Source organism: Takifugu flavidus, chromosome 22 (genome assembly GCF_003711565.1).
Source record: "Takifugu flavidus isolate HTHZ2018 chromosome 22, ASM371156v2, whole genome shotgun sequence".
Classification (NCBI taxonomy): Eukaryota; Metazoa; Chordata; class Actinopteri; order Tetraodontiformes; family Tetraodontidae; genus Takifugu; species Takifugu flavidus.
In genome coordinates this window covers 3,232,179-3,251,226 of record NC_079541.1, presented here as the reverse complement: position 1 = coordinate 3,251,226, position 19,048 = coordinate 3,232,179, and the positions used below count along the sequence as shown (strand labels likewise).

The 19,048-nt window shown below is 45.7% G+C and overlaps 1 protein-coding gene across 2 annotated transcripts in view; it reads right to left on the bottom strand.

The window, feature by feature from the left end:
* Positions 1-292: 292 nt before the first annotated feature.
* The window catches only part of ccdc146 (coiled-coil domain containing 146), a 28,101-nt gene continuing 9,345 nt past the window's right edge, over positions 293-19,048 (bottom strand). Inside the window, exons 3-24 of one of the 2 annotated variants that reach the window (XM_057023047.1) lie at positions 16,686-16,768; positions 16,062-16,277; positions 13,805-13,862; positions 12,975-13,057; positions 12,719-12,812; positions 12,540-12,613; positions 11,837-12,064; positions 11,641-11,730; positions 11,470-11,566; positions 10,724-10,816; positions 10,011-10,178; positions 9,460-9,548; positions 8,854-9,018; positions 8,705-8,780; positions 8,472-8,620; positions 8,173-8,401; positions 4,310-4,420; positions 3,826-3,963; positions 3,197-3,322; positions 2,247-2,369; positions 782-994; positions 293-533 (exon numbers count right to left, since the gene is read on the bottom strand). In XM_057023047.1, the coding sequence (XP_056879027.1) occupies positions 794-994; positions 2,247-2,369; positions 3,197-3,322; positions 3,826-3,963; positions 4,310-4,420; positions 8,173-8,401; positions 8,472-8,620; positions 8,705-8,780; positions 8,854-9,018; positions 9,460-9,548; positions 10,011-10,178; positions 10,724-10,816; positions 11,470-11,566; positions 11,641-11,730; positions 11,837-12,064; positions 12,540-12,613; positions 12,719-12,812; positions 12,975-13,057; positions 13,805-13,862; positions 16,062-16,277; positions 16,686-16,768 (2,691 nt within the window). In that variant the 3' untranslated portion in view covers positions 293-533; positions 782-793. Of the gene's footprint in view, positions 995-2,246; positions 2,370-3,196; positions 3,323-3,825; positions 3,964-4,309; positions 4,421-8,172; positions 8,402-8,471; positions 8,621-8,704; positions 8,781-8,853; positions 9,019-9,459; positions 9,549-10,010; positions 10,179-10,723; positions 10,817-11,469; positions 11,567-11,640; positions 11,731-11,836; positions 12,065-12,539; positions 12,614-12,718; positions 12,813-12,974; positions 13,058-13,804; positions 13,863-16,061; positions 16,278-16,685; positions 16,769-19,048 lie in introns of both variants that reach the window. The other variant, XM_057023046.1, reaches the window with a different exon arrangement.

Below are 19,048 nucleotides of genomic sequence, written 5' to 3'. Positions count from 1 at the left end.
AACGGCTGAGACGCAGGTGTGACTGGGGGAGCGAACAGCAAGAAACCAGATGGACGCAGTTCAAAAGGACCAAAATATGCTAACGGTGGAACTAATTTCACCTCCAGTTTAGATTCGCCGATAAACTAAAGTTCCAGGAAGCTTCAAAAGCCTCCATTTGCCCCATTTTTACCCCAGTTTTTCCTCCTCTGCCAGCCTTCCCAGGTCTCCTCTTGTCATTCCCGATGCTCTTTCATTAGCCGCTCCTGCCCGCTGTATTTACATTTATCTTTCCAGGCACACTTGGCTTCCCTTTGAGCTTTAAAGCCAATGAAATTTATTCATCAATAAGTGCGATTACTGGAGGGAAACTACGAAGGATGCATTCCCGGGAAATGAATTTATGTTATCAAACACAAAAGGTGGAAGTGTGACAAGGTGGTTCAGGGCAGAAAGAAGCTGGAAACGTGTCCTTATTTGCAGTTGGACGTGATGTTGGACACTTTATCGCTCGTCTGTCCCCTGTTTTTACTCGTTGACACTATTTAGAGTGACTGCAAACAGCATAAACAAGCTTGTACCAGTATCTGTTTTTTTAAAAGAGCAAAATTACAAGCAGATGCAGCCCACAGAGTCTCAGTGACATTCCCAGAATAAAATCACAGTCCTTGTGGCTTTTAGTTGTTTGAATTATGGAGACTCTTCATTTATATTGAAATGACATTAAAAGTACCACAAAGTGGAAGCTAAATATTCGGGGATTCATCCTATGGCAGCAGGAGTGTGACAGATGTGAGCGTACCTGCTCTTCTTTCTACATCTCTACAGATTTCAGCGCTGGTTTGCGGATGTGTCTGATGTTGGCTCCTGCCTGGGAGGGTCTGAAGGGGGCCTGAGCTCCGTAAGGTCTGGGCAGAGGGAGCAGATCCGTCTGGGGGATGTAGGCGTTGGGCCGAGGCTCGGCTGTGGTGTAATCGCCATCAGGCAACTGGTTCCACTCATCCTCCTCCACCATCTGCACACACGCACACAGCTTTAACATTTTCTGGCAAAAACCTTAAGCAAAGATCATTTACCCCTGTATTTTTCCCCATAGAGGTATTTATTGTTCACTGTTGAAGCAGGACAGGCGGGTTTAACCTGCCGTCGGGGAGTTGGAGATGCTGCCGTGGAGGTTGGACTTTTCCAGCCTGTGTGAAGTTTTATACGCTCGATTCTATCTGGAGCGTTGGGATCCATGACTGGATTAATAATGGGGTAAAAATGTAGCACGGATATGTAGGCTACAGGCCACCTTTTACTGGCCTCCTTTTTACTTTGATTAAGATTCTTTGACAGTAGCTGGAAACACTTGAGCTACTTTTCATTAAGGAAGGTTCATATTTTCACAGCACCGCCGCTGCAAAAGACTAGTGCAGAAAATGACAACATTATTCTTTCAAGGGTGTATTTTCCAACAGTAATACATAGTTAATGCCCTCGTTTACTGCTCCAGTTTGCCCATTTAATAAATCTTTTTGAAGAAACAAATGAGTGTCTCTGTGCCTCTATTATTTTGACTTACTCCATTTTCAACCTCCTGTCACCTCCTGCAGATGAAAATCCATATATTGCTAAAAGAAATGAGCTAGAACACTATATTTGGCCTATTTATGCACAATTTTTCAATTAAACAGCAAAAAGTCTGTGCATAAATCTCACCTAGCTAACCAGCTAATGTTACGCTGACATCAGAGCCCTTATTAATTGCACCACTGATTCCAACTGTCAAACTTTTCCTCCAAAGATGACAATTCCATCTCTTCTGGCTGTAACACTGTGCAAGTCAAGGTTTGTGTTCCTTGCTGTCAGCCCCGTTTGGTTCTGGCAGTCTGCCGCGCGTCCCAGCGACGCTCCTGACCCAACGCTAGCATCAATTTGCCTCTCACCTCTTCAAAGAGATACTTTCTCATGCATGTAAAAGTTGATCAGCCGGCATGAGAGCGTTGAATGAGAGAAGAAATAACGGCCCTGAACGCCACACCGGCAGCTCCCTGGACGCGTGCACGTGCTGGAAGCTATTCTGGTCCCCCTCTTATCTGGAACGGGCTTTTCTCTCCTCTCACTCTGGCTCTTTGTACATGCAGGTGCACGGCAGCCCCTTTTGTTCTGATGGATTCCTGCCTCGTGCCCCAGACGTGCTGCTTTTATTCTTTGTCGCGCTTGTGTTACCTTGCTCTCGGCATTTTCGTCACCGTGCCTCTGCGTGCGTGCGTGTGTGTGTTTACCCTCTCTCGCTCTTCCTTATCCCTCTGCCTCCTCCTCTTGTCTCGGAGCATCCTCCTCCACTCCTCCTCTATCTCGGGGCACGGCGGCAGGCCCTGCTCTTGCTGCTCGCGGCACCTGTCCACCTGGACACATGGACGCGGGTTAGTTTCTCGCATCCATACGGTTTCTCGTAACCTCCCGGCTCCGAACGGCGCCAGGATAACGCAGAATTGGAGTGAAGTTATTGCGTCAACTGACATCTGGTTGTCTGCGAGAGGCTGCGGGGATGCTGTAGCCGCAGGGGCTCCTCTGCTGATTAGCGCCCACGCTGTGAAAGCCGCTTTATTTTTAACACGGGGAAAGAAAGTAGCGAGACGCAACACTCAAACTGGAAGAGCCAGAAAAACAAAAGGAGAAAAAGGTCGGAAATTGCAAACGATGTTCCAGAAACAACAATTAAATGGGTCTTTCAATTACACGGAAAGTGACGGCGAAGGAAAACGGCTACTTCAGCATCTGCCAGCAGCCATTTTGCCAGTGGCTCAGTGTTATAGTAACAGTAGCGCACCCCAATCTCTTGATTATGGGTGGCCAGAGCTGAAATTTGATCCATTAGGAGGATAAAGATACACCGGTGATTTCAGGGGCAGCGTGGCTGCTGTGAGAAATATCTGTTGGTACCGTGACTCATCGAGGCGAGACGATCCACCGGAGGCATTTAGCTTCACAGACAAGTAGCGTTTGAATTCAAACCATCACCAGCCAGACAGTTTTTAAACAGCTACGCGGAACCTGCAGATAAAACCTTCAGCCGGTTAAAACGCCTGTCAGCCTGCCACTTCTTGTGCAGTCAGTGCGTTTGTGCCTCACAGTCTCATTTTTGGCTTCATCAATGAGAAATAGTATTGACTTATATGGGAAAACGGGAACGACAGCGAGAGACGGATTGGGAGTGCAGCAAGGCTCTAACCTGGTGCTCCTTCTCTTTAATCTCCTGCTGGAGAGACAGAGTCGTGGCTTGTTTGATGGAGAACTCAGCAGCGAGCACCATCAATCGGTGGTTGGTGTCCATTATGTTGGTTCGGACTTCGTTTAACTGGAGAAACACACACAAACACACACACACACACGAGAGGATTACTCAGCAAAAAACTGCCAAAATACATCAACTTTATTGTCAACTATGAGAAGAAATACTGGCACATTAGACCCAACTTCTTTTTTGTCATATTTATCACATATTTTTGATATTTTCTGCCATTGGAATTAGTTTCATCCCTGTTTTCTTCTCTTTTCGCATGTGAATGACCCCCAAATTGTCTTATCTCCCCAGATTCTTACATGATTAGGGACTGTAACACAGTCTGTTCTTTTCGCAGCTGTTTAGTAGCGTGTGCAGGAATTACAGCCGGTTGAGGAAGCAAAGAGAAAGTGGAAGGATTGGGACCTGGTAATGCTCGGTGAACTCCCTAATGCCTGACTGCGTGCTCCTCACATGGACGGCACATGCTCCTCCAGTTTGTGTGCACGTATTTGGGAGGAAATCTGAATTGCCGAACAGCTTGAGCACATATTCTGCACCATGTCGTCGTCGCCTACCTTCTTTGCGAGCGAAAGTCGGTGTTGTTGGCAGCTCTCAACCCGCTCGCCGAGGGGCTCGGAAAGCCGGGTCACCTGGTCCAGGAGGAGCTGTCGTTCCAACACCTGCCTCTCCCTCTCTGCGAGATTCCCCTCCAGCTACATACGCAGAAACAATACTGTATTAACGGGCTCATTTTGAAGGGAAAATACAAAAGGCGTGACTCATTTTGGCTTGTTAGGATGAAATTTCAGCTCACGTTCAGAAACAGGCTGCCAAATCAGCCGTTTATTACAGAAGCGTGCACTGGTTTCTTCATCTTACACAGAGGAGCTCTGCTGTTTGGACTCTCATATATATATATAAAAGGTTGGAAGAAAGCCATCGCTGTGGCTTATTTTGGCTGAAATCTACCTTGACCTCTAATTTTCTGAAAAGGTTAGTTTGATGTTTTAGCCAAGAATCAAACAGGTCTTTTTGCTTGCCCTGTATTTTTAGAGCTACCTGTTCAATCTTGTGAAGCAGTTCAACACTTGAGGGGTCTTTTCCTTTCAGCTCTTTGTAATCGGCGGGTTGATTCAGGCTTGCGAAGGTCTTGTCCAGGGCTTCAGCCAGCTGAAAAAAAACCCCAGAAGGGTGAAATGTGTTATTTCGTATACTTGAGTGCACTCAGCAAAGGTCACGACAACATCGAACCAATAAGTTTCTGTTAAGGTGAAGGATGAAGAAATGTTCCGATGGAACAAGAGGAGCAAAAGTGCTTGCACTATTTATGGAGCATTTACATATAATATATATAATATAATATTAAGATTTAGAGAGTTTAAATCAACAGTTTTCCAGCTTATTGCATTATTAATTATATAGTTTTTTTTAAACAAATCCAATGCCTATATTTTTAAGGGTAAATAAGCAGTCCCCAAAGGTGGAAATGGGGATTTAATTGGGTACGGGGGTGTGAGCTTGAGTGCTTCGTGTTCCTCCTAAGTGGTTTTATCCTCATGTACATTTATAAACTGCCTCTCAAAGCTGCGGCAAAGCAAAATGAAAGGCGGCTGGGGGAAAAAAACCCCCCAAAAAACGGGGTTAGCAGAGCGGAGAGGAGGAACGAAAAAAGAGAATTTATGAGGAGATGCTCTGGAAGATGCGGGGCCGGGGAGGAAAAATAGGAGGAAAACAGGGTGCGGAGGAATGTTACAAGCAGGAGGTCTGACCTGGCGTGACCTGGCTTATGAAAGCTCGGCTGCTCTCCTCTCAGCCATATGTGTGGACTGACACACACCTGTGTGTGTGGACTGACACACACCTGTGCGTGAGTCCGTGACTAACGTGGCAGGAAACATGTGGACGGTGCGGAATAATGGTCCTGTCCTTGCTACCCCCTGCAAGAGAGGTTGATTACCGCAGAAGGCCGGTTTTAAGCCAATGGCGTGACCTCCATGTGATCGGATATGGCGCGTGTAAAAAAAAAAAGGCCCGAAGCGCACGAGGAGAGGAGAGGCCGATGTACGTGGAATCTGACAAAAGAGTGACGAGGGGAAGTAAGGAGAGATCAGATAGGATGTGATAAGATGTGGAGACGAGATGTGGGGAGAAAGAGGAAGTGGGGCTGGCCAACAGGGACCAGGGTTTTCTGCAGTGTTCTCACAGAACACGGCTTTGGCATCAGAACCCTTCACGGTTCAGGGAGTCAAACGCGGGTTAGGAACCAGAAGCAAGCGACGGTGCTGCGGCAAACGAAGGTCCCGGTGACCGCGCAAAAAAATCTGATGCTGTTTCATCGCATTTCCGGCGCCCGACTCCTCCAGAGGACCATCGCTCCACCGATCCGGCAACTGCAGATGTTTTCATTGGTTTTAATGGCTTCTGAGGCTTGAAATGATGAACTTCTCCACGGATCCGCTCCTGCGATTGATCGGCGTCCCGGCCTCACACCGAGCTCCTCCGAGTCATTTAAAATGCCGCGTGATGGATGAGACGGTGCGGCTCCGCCACTCTCCTCCTCCCCTGTCGCGTCAGTCAATCTCCCCCCTCCGCTGTGCCTTCTTCCTCAGCGTTTGGAAAGCCGCCCTGCTATGCTGCTGTTTCACCTCTGTGTTCCTGCCAGCCTCCCTGTCGTCGACACCGGACACGCGCAGCTAATGACCGTTTGCTTGGCTCATAACGCCGGCACCACACTTCCTGCGTCTTCGTTGCAAAGCCACCAATCAAGAGAATCATAACCTTATTTACAAAGCCTCTCGGCCACGAGGATTAAAGGGATAAAAGGAGCCGTGATATCATCGTTATTGAGTTACGTAAGAAGAATTAGCCGAGCGTGCGAACAGGGCAGCCGGGCCTTTGGGAAGTGCAATCTGAGATAAATTATGCATATTAACTGCGCAAACATTTGACAGGCAGCCATCGTAACGGCGCTGATTTACACCGGCGGTGATGCAGCCGTGGAGAACACTCAAGGATACTCTGGTTTTTTTATGGCAGGCAGAGCTGGTTTGGTCATGGAATCGCTGCATAAACAAGCAGAATAATTAAAAACCGACTCGGGAAGTAGGAGACGCATTGAAGGACAGCGCAGAAAGCGAGGCTGGAGAGGGGGAAACCTTTCCATCACTGGGATGCAGGGGACGTTTCCAGGCTGGGATAAAGAGATAAACGATAAGTCTGACGCAGGGGTCGCGTGTGGAGCCGACTCGCAGGCGGCCCGTCATAAAGACTCAGACATCTGGGGGGTTCAGGCGCGCTGCAGAGAGGGGCGGCGGTGTTTTCAGGCTACCCTCCGCCCCCCTTTTCTCTTCCAGACAGGTTGGACAGAAGACTTAAGGCATCAACAGAGAAAATGACTCATGGCTGTGGGGACACTGCGGTGTATCGGCCCCAAGCTGTTCCAAATCCATTACCACTGTGTGTGTGTTTGTTCTATAAATATGCTATCTTTTCATATTAAGGTTTGCAAAAGTAAGCAGCTACCTAAATATTGCTGCAGTGCTGTTCTGGCAAGCTTGTAAACCACTGGATTGTCATCCCAGTGTGCGTGCACTGATGCTTCTCCACCTGTCTGGTGTGTGCCAGAGACTCACAACACAATAATCTGTCAGCAATTGTAAACATTAAAATTCAAGAGGAAATAAAAGCCCTCAGAGTGTATCGGACTTCAATATTCTCGCAGATGGCCTAATTCATCTTTGTCAAGAAATATTTTTTAAAGGACGGGGACCCATCTGCGAGACGATAAACCGGTCACAGATGAACGCAAGTAAAGGATACGTGCGGTGGCGTAGACGCTGCGGCATCTGCGTGGAAATTGAGACAGCGGACGCAGGATAAACGAGGTAAGTTGGCAGAAAACAGGGAAAACAGCCTGTTCAAAAGTTCCCGAGTCTGTGTAAACAGATCTTTCCTGCACGTTTGACAGGCGTGCGAGAGCAGCTACATCTTCGCTTGGTGTCACGGTGACGCGTGGGCTGTTTTGAGCGGCACTTTTGCCCAAATCGAGCATGTTAGCCTGTGTAGGTTTGTCCAAAATGCAACCAAATTCTGTTTCCAAGGACTAAAATGATGACACAATGTACCGACAAATCAAAACTGACTTGAGGGTGGGGCTCAGTGGGGAGATGAGGCGTTGGAATTAATTCAAATTAATCCCGAAGGAGACAAGAATGTCCTAGCAATTTATCATGTTAGTGTTTAAATGATTCGTTCGTACTGAATATTAACCTTGTGGCAGTTTCGAGGAAAAGTTACCATGACAACAAGAGCAAACAGCTATAAAATGGATCAGAGGAGTGTTTGAAAAGTAAGGGGGGGGGTTCTGGGAAAAGAAAGGTAACTACAGAAATAACACGGTGCGACACAGTCGAGCGCAAGAGAGGAATAACAAATAGGAGAAAATCTTGAATATTAGAATAAAAGAGGAATAAAGCATGGCAACATAAGGAGTAAACAGATGGAGGGAAGGGGAAAAGGGTGTTGTTTTTTGAAAAAAAGAAGAAAAAAGCACATGGCGATGTCTGTTCCAGCTTTGCGCTCATCCAAAACAGCGAGAGGCTCAGCTGTGAGACGTCTGGTCCAACACAAAGTCAGAACCAGTCGCTGGGATTCAGAGCAAAAACACACCCAATCCCGCGAGCCACTGGCAGAGAAACTCTGCTGCGTGCGTCTTTTTGTTCCCTGGCGACTTTTTTCCATTTGCCTTCCTACTCTGTGACTCTGACTATCTGTTCAGCTGGGTTTAATCCAGATGTTTGTGTCCTTTTTACGCTCTTTGAGAACAAAAGCCGATACTAATTAAAGCAAAAATGACGTGTGGACAAACATCGAACCTGATCTGAGCATCAGCAAATGTCTGGGTGTGTCTGTTCTCCCCCCACCTCGATCTGCAGCGTGGCGATCTCCCCTTCCAACCATTTCTCCTGGAGCACTTCCTTCTTCCTCAGGTCTATCTGTCTCTTCTCCTCTCTGATCGCCAGCCGCAGGTCTCTCGCCTCCTTCTCCGCTGTCTCCAGCTCCATGTTGCGCTCAGCAATGGCCGCGTCCCGGGCGCTCAGCTCGTTGGTGTAGCTCAACAACACCTCCTCCTGCTCCAGGAGCTGGAGGCCACTGTGGGCGACACAGATGTTATTTTGAATTTTCGGCCCGCATCACAGGCAGGAAGTCGGGAGGAACCCACAGGAAGTTGCGGCGCTGCCTGGCGGTTTCGAGATCCCCGTTTGTGTCCGTGAGGGCGTCCTGATGGAGTTTGATCATTTGTCCGAGTCTCGCCAGCTCGAGCTCGTTGTCCTCGAAATCCTGACTGATCTGGCGACACTTCAAAGCCATCTGAAAGATAAAATATTTGCTTTTAGACTTCAAATGCTGACGGATCGTTCCATCCATTTACGAATCCATCGTGAGAACCCTGACCTTGGAGATGTCATTGCGTAGCTTATCCCTCGTTTTGGAGCTGTTATTGATCTTCACGTGAGCCTTTGTGAGAGACCTGGAGAGCAAACAAAACACGAGCATTTCGATAGGGCTGGCGCTGGCAGACGCCGACCGTGACACCAGCTCACCGGTCTTTGCTGACGACGAGGGAACGCTGGATCTCTGCCTCGTTTTCCTGCACCTTCAGCTGCTCTTTCAGCTCGGAGACGGTCTGAACCGTCATCTGCTTCAGCCTGACGTACTTGTTCTTTTCTTCTGTCACCATGTGGCTCAGCTTACAATACTGCGAAAGCCTAAGTCAGGCGAAGAGTTACGAGAATCGAAGCTTCGCATCCAAACCAGGTCTGCTTGGGTCTGAATAAAAGCCTGGATTATGGATTGTGGTTGACAATAATTGTCATTTAGCGTTTACCTGGCATCAAATGGTTATGTAGTTAATCATATTAACCGCAGTGGCCCATGAATCAAAGCTCAGTATTGTTGTGGCAACCACATCAGACAGTAGTCTGTGTTGTGGTGGGTGTTGACAGGTGCATTAATCTGCATCTATACACTGAAGTATGAACAATTACTAAGTTACGCCTCTCTGGCTTGACAGCGTGCAGATGTTAAATTAAATTTGATCCCCTATAAAGATTAAGTCTCTGAAATATTAAAGAAAAACACAAATAAAGTGGCCAGAAGCCCCATACATTTGTGGTGGACTAGGACAGGGAGAGAAATAGGGGTGACACCTGCTCTGCAGCGTGGCGTTTAGCTTGTTGTGGTCCGCGATGATCAGATCTTTTTCCAGAAGCTCCTGTTGGACGTGCTGGTTCAGCCGCTGCGGGTGGAGGCAGAGCTCAAGTGTCATCACTTTTGTTCACGTGTGCACACAAACTCAGTGATCTGAAGTTGTACATTTATTCAGGAGCCTAGCAGCTATTCTTTTCCCCTGACTCTGAAAGGAACTCAAAAATAAATATGCTGAGTTTGCAGTTCTGACTGACATTACAGCTTTTAAAAGCGTTTTTTTAAAAGAGTCTCTCTAAAGAGCTAAATGACAGTTGTTTCCAGGTCTCTAAACAAAATGGAAAGGACGTGCACAGCCATTTAGAGACAAGCTTTAATTTAGCTATAAAAAACCCCCCAAGATAATTACATTCTTTGAAACTGTGGCTCATTTACACATAAATATGCAGGTTTGGAGTGGCTGAAGTAGTGAAAATGTACTAACAGTGCATCCAAAATAAACATCCAAATAATCCTTTGCGTGCATGTGTGTGTGCGTGTGTGTGAAGCAAACCTGAGCTCTGAGGAGTTCACGGTGCTTCTGGCCTCTCTCCTCGGCCTTGATCTTTGTTAGACATCGAAGGTTCTGCAGCTCTTCGCTTAGGTTGTTGGAGTGCCTCAACAGCTCCTGAACCATCCCATAATGCTGCTGCTTCTGGCTCTCCTCCTCAGCAACCAAGAGCTGAAATAAACTCAAGTTGAGTGCGACTGAAGGTCGACAGAAGAATAGCACAAAATGTCCTCAAAGCATAAAAACAGAGTTTTTGTCTTGGTTAATTCAGAGATTTAGAGCCTACTGAGAAAGATTAGCCAAACTGTTAGCACACCAGTTCAAGGGTTTTGAGAGAATATTGTAAAAGCTGCATCTAGAGCAGGAAGATAGTGGTGTGGGCAACAATGGAATTGATGGGTTGAGAAAGAGAAGATGCTCTTTCAAGTCTTTTTGTAGTGTGAGTTGTCAGCCCGAGTTAGCTCGCAGGCCCGCGTTGCTTCATCTACTTTACATGCTGATGCAGCTAATTAATGCCCCAAGATGGTGCGCCTTTTGTTTCAACATACGAAACTGCTGATTAAGGGATTCAAAGCCTCATTATTGTAATTATTCCAAATACAAACATTCGTGTATATGGACAGCAATCGAGTAGAGGGCAGAGTAGTAGTTTCAGCCTGATACGACGTTTAAAATGTAATTCTTGTCTCCTTTTTGTTCGCATGCAGCATCTCTACCTGTTTTTCCAGGCTGACTTTAAGGGCATCCACTTCCCTCTGAAGCTCCATCCTCTGCTGAATGCTGGAATCCCTTTTAGGAACAGCGTCTAACTGTAAATTCAAAGATAAGAGAATTCCAGCACATCAAGCGGCAGCTCAAATATGCACGTTTGTCGCTAATCTGCTGCTCAGTTAAAGAGAATGTTATAGTCTTTTAAAGGCACAGTTGTAGATGCAATCTAAAGATCCTCCAGTTAACTATATACATATTTAAATACTGAGGACATTTTTTTTAAATCTCTAGAACAGAGAAAGACCAAAGCCGTCAATCACATTCCATTTGATGGGATTCTGATGCCATATTGTGGTTTTTAACAAACTCACCATCATGTGAGATTCATTACGGAAGGTTTGTTGTTTTTTTTATCTCCCCTCGGCATGTGAACTCTCTGGCGTCACAATGATTTCCTTTCATATGTTATGTGCCTGAGAGATATGCTGACACGTTTCCCCCCACCGCTGCCGCCTCGCTCTGCTGTCAGCCTCTATTAAAAACGCTCACTATCAGTTAAATGACGGGAAAATGACAATAAAAAGGCTGTTTTACTGGCAGGAGGATGTTTGGACACATAAATTAGTCAGATAATCTTGCAAAACTCCCTGCTGGCACACAGATGGGTGGTTCTAGTAAACCCCCCGTGTCCAAAGATTCATTCACGGCCGTGATTAATGTTTTCAAATTAAGCCACGCATGGGTCGGTCACCTGTGCCTGCAGCTCATTATAGATGGACCGCGTGCGTTCCAGCCGCTCAGTGGCTGTGGCCAACATGCGCTCCATTCTCATGAGAGTTTGCATCTGCCTGATGAGAAACACATAGTTTTCCTCAAACAGCAGTGTAAAAACACAGATTCTTTTATTCGCTTGTCGTAATACCTGTTTTTCTCCCTGAGCTGCACTGAATGAGTCTTATGAAGCTGCTTTCTGTCGCTCATGATGCTCTGTAGCTTCATTTCCAAAAGGCCTCTGGTGACAAAAGGACACAACATTCACATCATAACACATTAAAGGCCCCTAAATAGCAGCGCTATATTGTGTCCCAGCGTCCATTTTGACGATGAAAAGCTCGTACCGGTTCCCTAGAAGTTCCACCTTCTCCTCCTTCCTGAGATCGAGCTCTCTCAGCAGCTCCCTGTGCTTCGCATGGCCGACCTCGACCTGGGCCCTGAGAGCCTCCGACTCCTCATTCAGCTCCTCGGTCTTTGACCTGAGGGAGCTGTTCCGCAGCCCAGCGTCCTTCGCTCGCTTTTCCATTTCTGCGATCTCGGCACTGAGGGCCTCTGACTTCTTTAGTGCGACTCTGGCGCAAATACATTTAAAATAAAAAAGACGGCCAAACACCAAGAGAATTCGTTTATGACTCCTGAGCAGCGTGAGTGTGTATCTTCAAATAACAACATATGTCTCCTTTTAACACACCCCCTGATGAGCCACATCTTTGTGAATTTAATATCACAAGTCGCCTTGTTCTTGGTTCTAATATAGAGAGCTCCACTGCAACACTGTCAAATATTAATTTGAACTAAACTTAAAAAGAGAGTGCAGAAAAGCAGCAAGAGGGATGTGTCTCATGTCAGAGAAGGAGTGAATCTACACTGTTAACAGATATTGGTGATCGCTGCACATCTGTAGGATTGATGGCATGTTCGTAAAAGAATTTGATGACACACACCTGGGAATTCAGTGTTTCTTGGGTGTGAAATGGTCCCCATAAAATTAGGAAATCACTCACATGCTAGTTGATATGAAGGTTATAAGGGCTTAAATACACTTACTCCTTTTTAAAGTGTTTCCTTTGAGCCTCCTTTAAAATCTGGTCAGGTACACAGATGAGTTGGGCTTTCTCAGCCTTGTTATCGAACACATGCACGCACACGCACACACATACACATACACACAGGATTTGTGAGTATATTGATGGTATGCTGTAGGCCATCTCTGCTCATGCACCAACCTCCTTGAGCAGTACGATCTCTCTCTTGTCTTCCAGCTCCTTCCATCCTTTCGACATCTGCTCTTCGCTGGATTCCAGGTCTTCCATCAGGCTTCTGCACAGACCAGCATCAAAAACAAACAGCTCTGATTAACAAAAGCAATGAATTATACAGAGTCAGATGTGTTAAAAGTGCAGCGTGCGTTCATATCACTGCAGGATGAGCGAGATAAAAGCGCGTGTTGGCTCGGTGAAGATCAACTGTTGCATCAAATACCTGACTTCCAGTTGTCTCTGGGCAACTTCTCTCCTCAGATCTTCATGTTTGTCCCGCAGGGCCTTCGCTCTGCTCTCCAGCTCCTGGAAGAGACACCATAAGTCTGAGCATTTGGCCAAGAATATCATGGATTCAGTTACCCTCTGCTCAGCCTTAGCTTAGCTTTAATTACACCATTTTAAACCTATTCATGCCCCTGTGAATGCATTGTTTAGATTCTATTCATCTACTTTGCAGCCTACAGCATTACAGTTTTATGCACATGGAAGAAGCATGCGATTGTTCAACCAGTTTTCAATTTCTCTTGATGGCTGGAACGCACATTAAAATGTCTGCTATACGTACAGTAGATGGAATCTGAAGAAGGAACCATAATTAAAAATGCATGCACAGGCTGATGAAAGCCATAGTTAATTCATCATGTTTGACAAGGATGTTGGCTGCAACTGACGTTTGAGGGTCTCATTGAAACTGTTGTCACATCTGATGCTGATCTTTGAATAGTAAAACCTATAAAAGTAGGATTCTTGTCTATTTAACACAATTAACCTTTGGGAAATCTTCCCCACTTGTAAAAATGATGCTTTAAAACGCACATAACACACAGGTTCCATTTTGTGTTGTGCACTGACATTTTTTGGCGAATTAATCTTCAGTTATGTGACTAAATACCAGAAGCATCAGAGATGCAACAGAGGTGATTAGAGGACCGAAAAGTGGTGAATATGAGATTGTCCCGCGGGTCTGGTTTTCATTTATGGTATGTGCCAATTCTGTCATTTCTTCTTCTCAACTAGCTGTGATGATTCATGGATGCAAGGAAGACTTACTGATGGTTTTAGCTGGAGCTGACTCTCTTTCTCCAGACTCAGTTTTTCTTCCTGGAGACTGTGCAGACAGCGGGGTGGGATTCAAAAAAGAGAAAAAAACAAGATAAATGCACGATGAAGACACAAAAAAAAAACAGGCGTTTCAGTTCCCACTTCAATAGCAAGACTGCAGAATTAAAGGGAAGTGATAGTTGCATTTATAAGAACTCATTTACATGTTTCTCAGTTTGCTTCTCTAAACCTCAACATGTTTGTGTGAACGCAACATGGACCAAAGCAAGACGCACTTTGAAAGACTTGACATAGCCTAGCAGTGCTAAAATTTAAGGAACTTTATCAAAATTCCTCTAAAGCGGTCCAAAAAATTACCCAACAATTCTTGGTAGATGGTAATTCCTCAATTGTTATGTTGATGCATTCAATATTTAACACACAAGTAAACCGAAATGCTAAAATATGTGCTGAAAATGTGCTAAATTCCTGAGTGTGTTTGGCCCGAGATAAAAGGATGCGATGACTTTTATTTGCACGACCAGCATCTGCGTCTCATATGCAGCCCATTAGCCACGTTTGGACAAGAGAGCAGAGGGAGAGAGAGAAAAATAAAGAGCAGGCAACTAAGGAAGAGGGGACGAGATTAGCTCCGGACCGATAAAGAGGGGGAAGAAAAAGGGGGGGAACGAAATTAAAAGTGCCCGACACTTTATGCTTAATGCCATCTATTAAATCCCCAGCACCCTCTGAGAATGACCTACAAGTGTCTCCCGTTTAATATTTTAATGACTGCCAGGGCTCCAACTCAGTGTGTGGCCTGCATTGAAGTCGCCTTATCCCACAGATCCTATCTTTGCAATGCAGCGGTGAGTTTACGTGTTGTGGTTAGATATCGCCGAGGCAGTTCAGGGTCAGACAGCAATGTTGGGAGGAAAATGGTGGGAGAAAGCAGGCTTCAAAGAATTTCACGCCTTTCGGTAAATAGAGGGAATTTGAATTTGACAGTTTGCCAGCTGGCGCTCCAATCAAAAAATGCGTTGCTTTAATCGATTCCTGACTTTCACAGCTCGCCATCAGGCGCTTCTGTCTTTCAACGCTTTGCATTTTAAATACCGGAAATATTGTATCTTAAGTCTCATCTTCTGCTCGCTGGAGTTCGGGACATGCTTATTTAGGGTGATGTGCTTTTACCAAGTGCTTTCACTTGTACACTGAAAAAGGGAAGTAAGTTTATAGGGTATCATATACATATCTGCTACCACGAAAATGGTCTTGACATTGGAGCAGAACATCATTTGACTTTATTTAAAACAGTCTAAAAAAGGAAATTCCCTAAATTCTGTCGAAGCTGTTTTTTTCCTGTTATCTTTTGTATAAAACTGTACATATATTGACTGTTTTACAGGAATGGAACTGGACGTATGGATGTTTCAGATTTCAATTCCCCACTTTTAAAGGTTTCGGTCTTCCAACTTAACTTTCTTATTTCACTTCCTGTCTTAAACTTGGACTTTAAATGTCAACTTTAAATGCTCCCATCCAGCACAGCTCCCATCTTACACAAGAGCAATTAACATCTGATGACATTTGTAGCTATTTTCAGTCTTTTTCATAGATGCGGAGGAAAAGATTTCTTTCAGATTTGAAAAAGTGACTCAAACCATTGGTGGGGTCACAAGTACACTGGTTTCTTTTCCAGAGGTCATAAGACTAAATGTTTGGGAATCTCTGTTGGATGTTATGTTGCTTAGCGATATTCCAGGACCCTCCCTTTGGCTCCGGAAAAGAAGCGCTTGCAAAGAGGGAGACGCTGCTGCGACTGCGCAGTTTTTCCGTTTCTGGGAATGTGCTTGACCCCTCGGACGCACAGAGAGATTTTGCGGAGTGGGATGGGCACAGGAGGGAAGAGAAACATGCTGCAGAATAGGGAAAAATGTGCTGCTGGGGGGGGGGGGGGGGAGCAATTCGTGGAAGTAAGAGGAAACGGTTGCAGGAGAGGAAATGAAATATTACATGACTGACGTCAGGAAGAGAAACGCGAACGCAAAGAGCCCAGATGAGCAAACATGTTACATTCAGAACACGTGTAATCATCCACTGAACATGTTCTACCCATGACCCTTGGAAAAATATGCGGACGCGGCAACAACATTGAGAATTCAACAGGGGAATGTTCTCGCCTTAGCCCGAAGGTTGGAGAACTGTTAATGAGGGCTCATCCGTCTATGGATTTGTGTATTAAATGCGGGTCACAGAAACAAACCATTTCAGCTTGTGTTGTGTTTCGTAATCTCTGTCCTCAGCAGCTTTTAGTTCGTCGTAGGTGCCCAGGAGCTGCCGCCTCAGGTGGGTGACCTCGCTTTCGGGGTCCTCTGGGCCGCCCTGCTCCTCCGCCCCCGCCTCCCCGGCCCGTAGCCTCTCCAGCTCAGCGCGGCATCCCTTGGCTTCTTCCAGAAGCCGTGTCTCGGAATCTCGGGTGCTGTTGATTGAAGTTGAAATTATTTCTTTCCATCGGAATCTGCTGCTAGGTGACCACATTTCCATTTTGGTTTCAATTGAAACGTTGCGTGTTTTTGATTGACGACTGCCGGATCCGGCCGGCTGCAACTTCCAGCTCCATGTGTGAGCTGGAAGTGACTTCAGCGCGAGCTCTAAAATATTTCCTCAGAAGCCAGTAGCTGCTGTGGCAGATGCTGCGCCCATATGTTTCCAACAGCATATAAAACCACGACATCTGAAAGGAATTCATTTCTTTTAAAAGGAAACAGCAGCCGGACGGATTCAGGCCATCACGAGACTTGGAATTCTCCACGTGTCTGGAGGCTTAATGCACCAGAATACAAAACACAGGTCACAATAGCTTTAGAAAAAAAAAAAGAGATCGTACCGTTGCAGAGTGTCCTGGAGGAGCTCGTAAAACGCCTTCAGTTTGGCTACATTGGTGCGGCTGATTCTTCCCAGCCACAATAGCTATAAGAGATAAGAGAAATATTACAATGTTTATAGGTATGAAAAACTGCCAGTGGTGACATGTTCAAGGCAGTTAATGTATTAGAATTCATAATAACTGCCGACGTTACCAGACTCCCAGCAGATTGACTAATTTCCTGTGTCAGTCAGCCAGCAGCCTGGACCAAGGATTTAAGATCTACTGCGTGGGTTTGACGTTTCCTTACTTTATAGTCTTTGAAATAGCAACACTGTAAATGAAAGGACTTATTCAGAGAGGTTATTCCACACATTTCCCTTCTCGTAATCTGACCCATGAGCGGTTTTGTGATATATTCATTAGCAAAATAAGATTGGAAAATCTGTTTTTTTCCCTTCTGTTGGAAGGAAAAGTCCTTTTATTCCAGCCTCGGAATTCAGAGGAGAGAAGAAAAATAACCTCTGATCTGATGTTGGGAAAAAAAGCGTTGAGTTACAGGGACCATTACTCCCGAAAGATTGAAGAAAGAGGCCCGGCTGCATGACCGATGGTTGAAAAACCGTGCCAATCTGGAGGGTTGGTCTGGATAAAGTCTTCTCTGTGGGTAACAGTGGAAGGAACAGAAGACAGGTGTTTTTCCTCCCTTATCTCCAGTGCCAGCTTGATACACTGGGGGAGTAATGAGGTATAGGACTGTTTGTATGGAGGAGCTGCGGAGCTCGGGATATCTCAGGTCGGACTGTAAACACAGATGAGCACACTCGCCTGCGCACACACACACGAACACGCACACACACTCATGACTTTAAACATCAAAGATAGCCGATTACTCTTTACCGTAGATCCATTTCATTATATCTCTTATCTTTTTATTGTGGAGGGATTACAGATTCCGACCACGTTCCAAGGGCTGAGCGGACGGAGATATGGATGCAGTGGGCAATGCAGATTAGTGCTGCTGTTATTATGATTTATTCCAATGTTTATCAGTTTGTCACCCAAGGTCACAGCACCACAAACCCCGGCATCGAACTGATGATCATTGAAAACATTCACGCCATCTCCAACTCTCCCATATTGGGCTCCTCACTGGTTTATCTGGTCCTAACTAGCTTTAACTGCAGTCATGCGAGCTGATATTAACCAATTTAAAAGCATACTGTGGCAACGGTCTTCTTTTCAAATCGATTTGGAGGCGTATAACTGAATATTTTTGAGGCATAGCAGTGCAGCAACAGACGCCCTGGCTTTAAGATGGACATTTATCTGACAGAAGCAGCCTGAAGCAGTTTTAGGCAGCCGTTCCTATTCCTGCGCCAAGACTTATCTTCAAGAAAGGAGACATTTACCGGGTGCCTGCCTGCCTGCACATGTGGCCAGACGTCTTCAGAGCGGGATAAAGAGGACGGGCTCGCGATGCATACCTGTCCATATGTTAAAATCGTCGTATATTAGTCGTGATCTGCACTGCAGACCGGCAGTAAAAATGCAATGTGGAGCATCTCTGAAATGGGCAACAGAAGAGAACCAGAGGGTTTTAATGTTCTTCACCCTCAGGGAGGGAAATAATGACCAACAGAGGGACAACAATGAATTCCACAGAGTGATGGAGCGCCGCAGACGCCCACCATCCCTCTCTCTGTGTCTCTACCTTCACCAGCGGATATTGGCTCTTTTCCTTAGAGTTGGGCAGACAAAGAGATTAGGTCACTTCTTTCGGAGAAGCTTTGTGCATAATATATTTTCCTGGATCGTTCCTGCATCAGAGCTGCGAGACATTTCTGTGACTGAAATCAATTATCGCAATCTGTGTCTCTTCTCTTGAAATATGACGAGTGAGCAGGACATCCGGGCCATGAAAAAAGAAAGACTTCGATCGTCTGACCTCTGATGAATTGCTACACTTGCACAGTCGTCATCCGCGGGATCGATGCCGAGGAAACAAACCTATAAGTGTACACAAAGACTGCAGACATAAAATCTTTCACGAAAACAACATTCCTGAGATGTGTGTTTAATGAAAGAAAGAAAAAGCAAGTCGAGCAGTGATCTCTTGCTTTTGTGGCAGTCTTTCCTATCAAGGAGTGGCAGAAATGCACAGATTCCAGGTTCTAAAATTGGGATTTTTCTCTGTTGTGCTCTCAATCTGTTGTGCTCTCAATCTGTGTGAAAAAGAGTTAAAAGTGCAAAGAAAATGTCACAAATTATCAAATAAAATGCCAGCAATGGATTATTAGAGCGCCCTCTAATGGATAAGAACGATAAACCCCATGGGGCTTCACTATCTTGGTCTGTATCTCAAGTCAGCTGACTGACTCAGT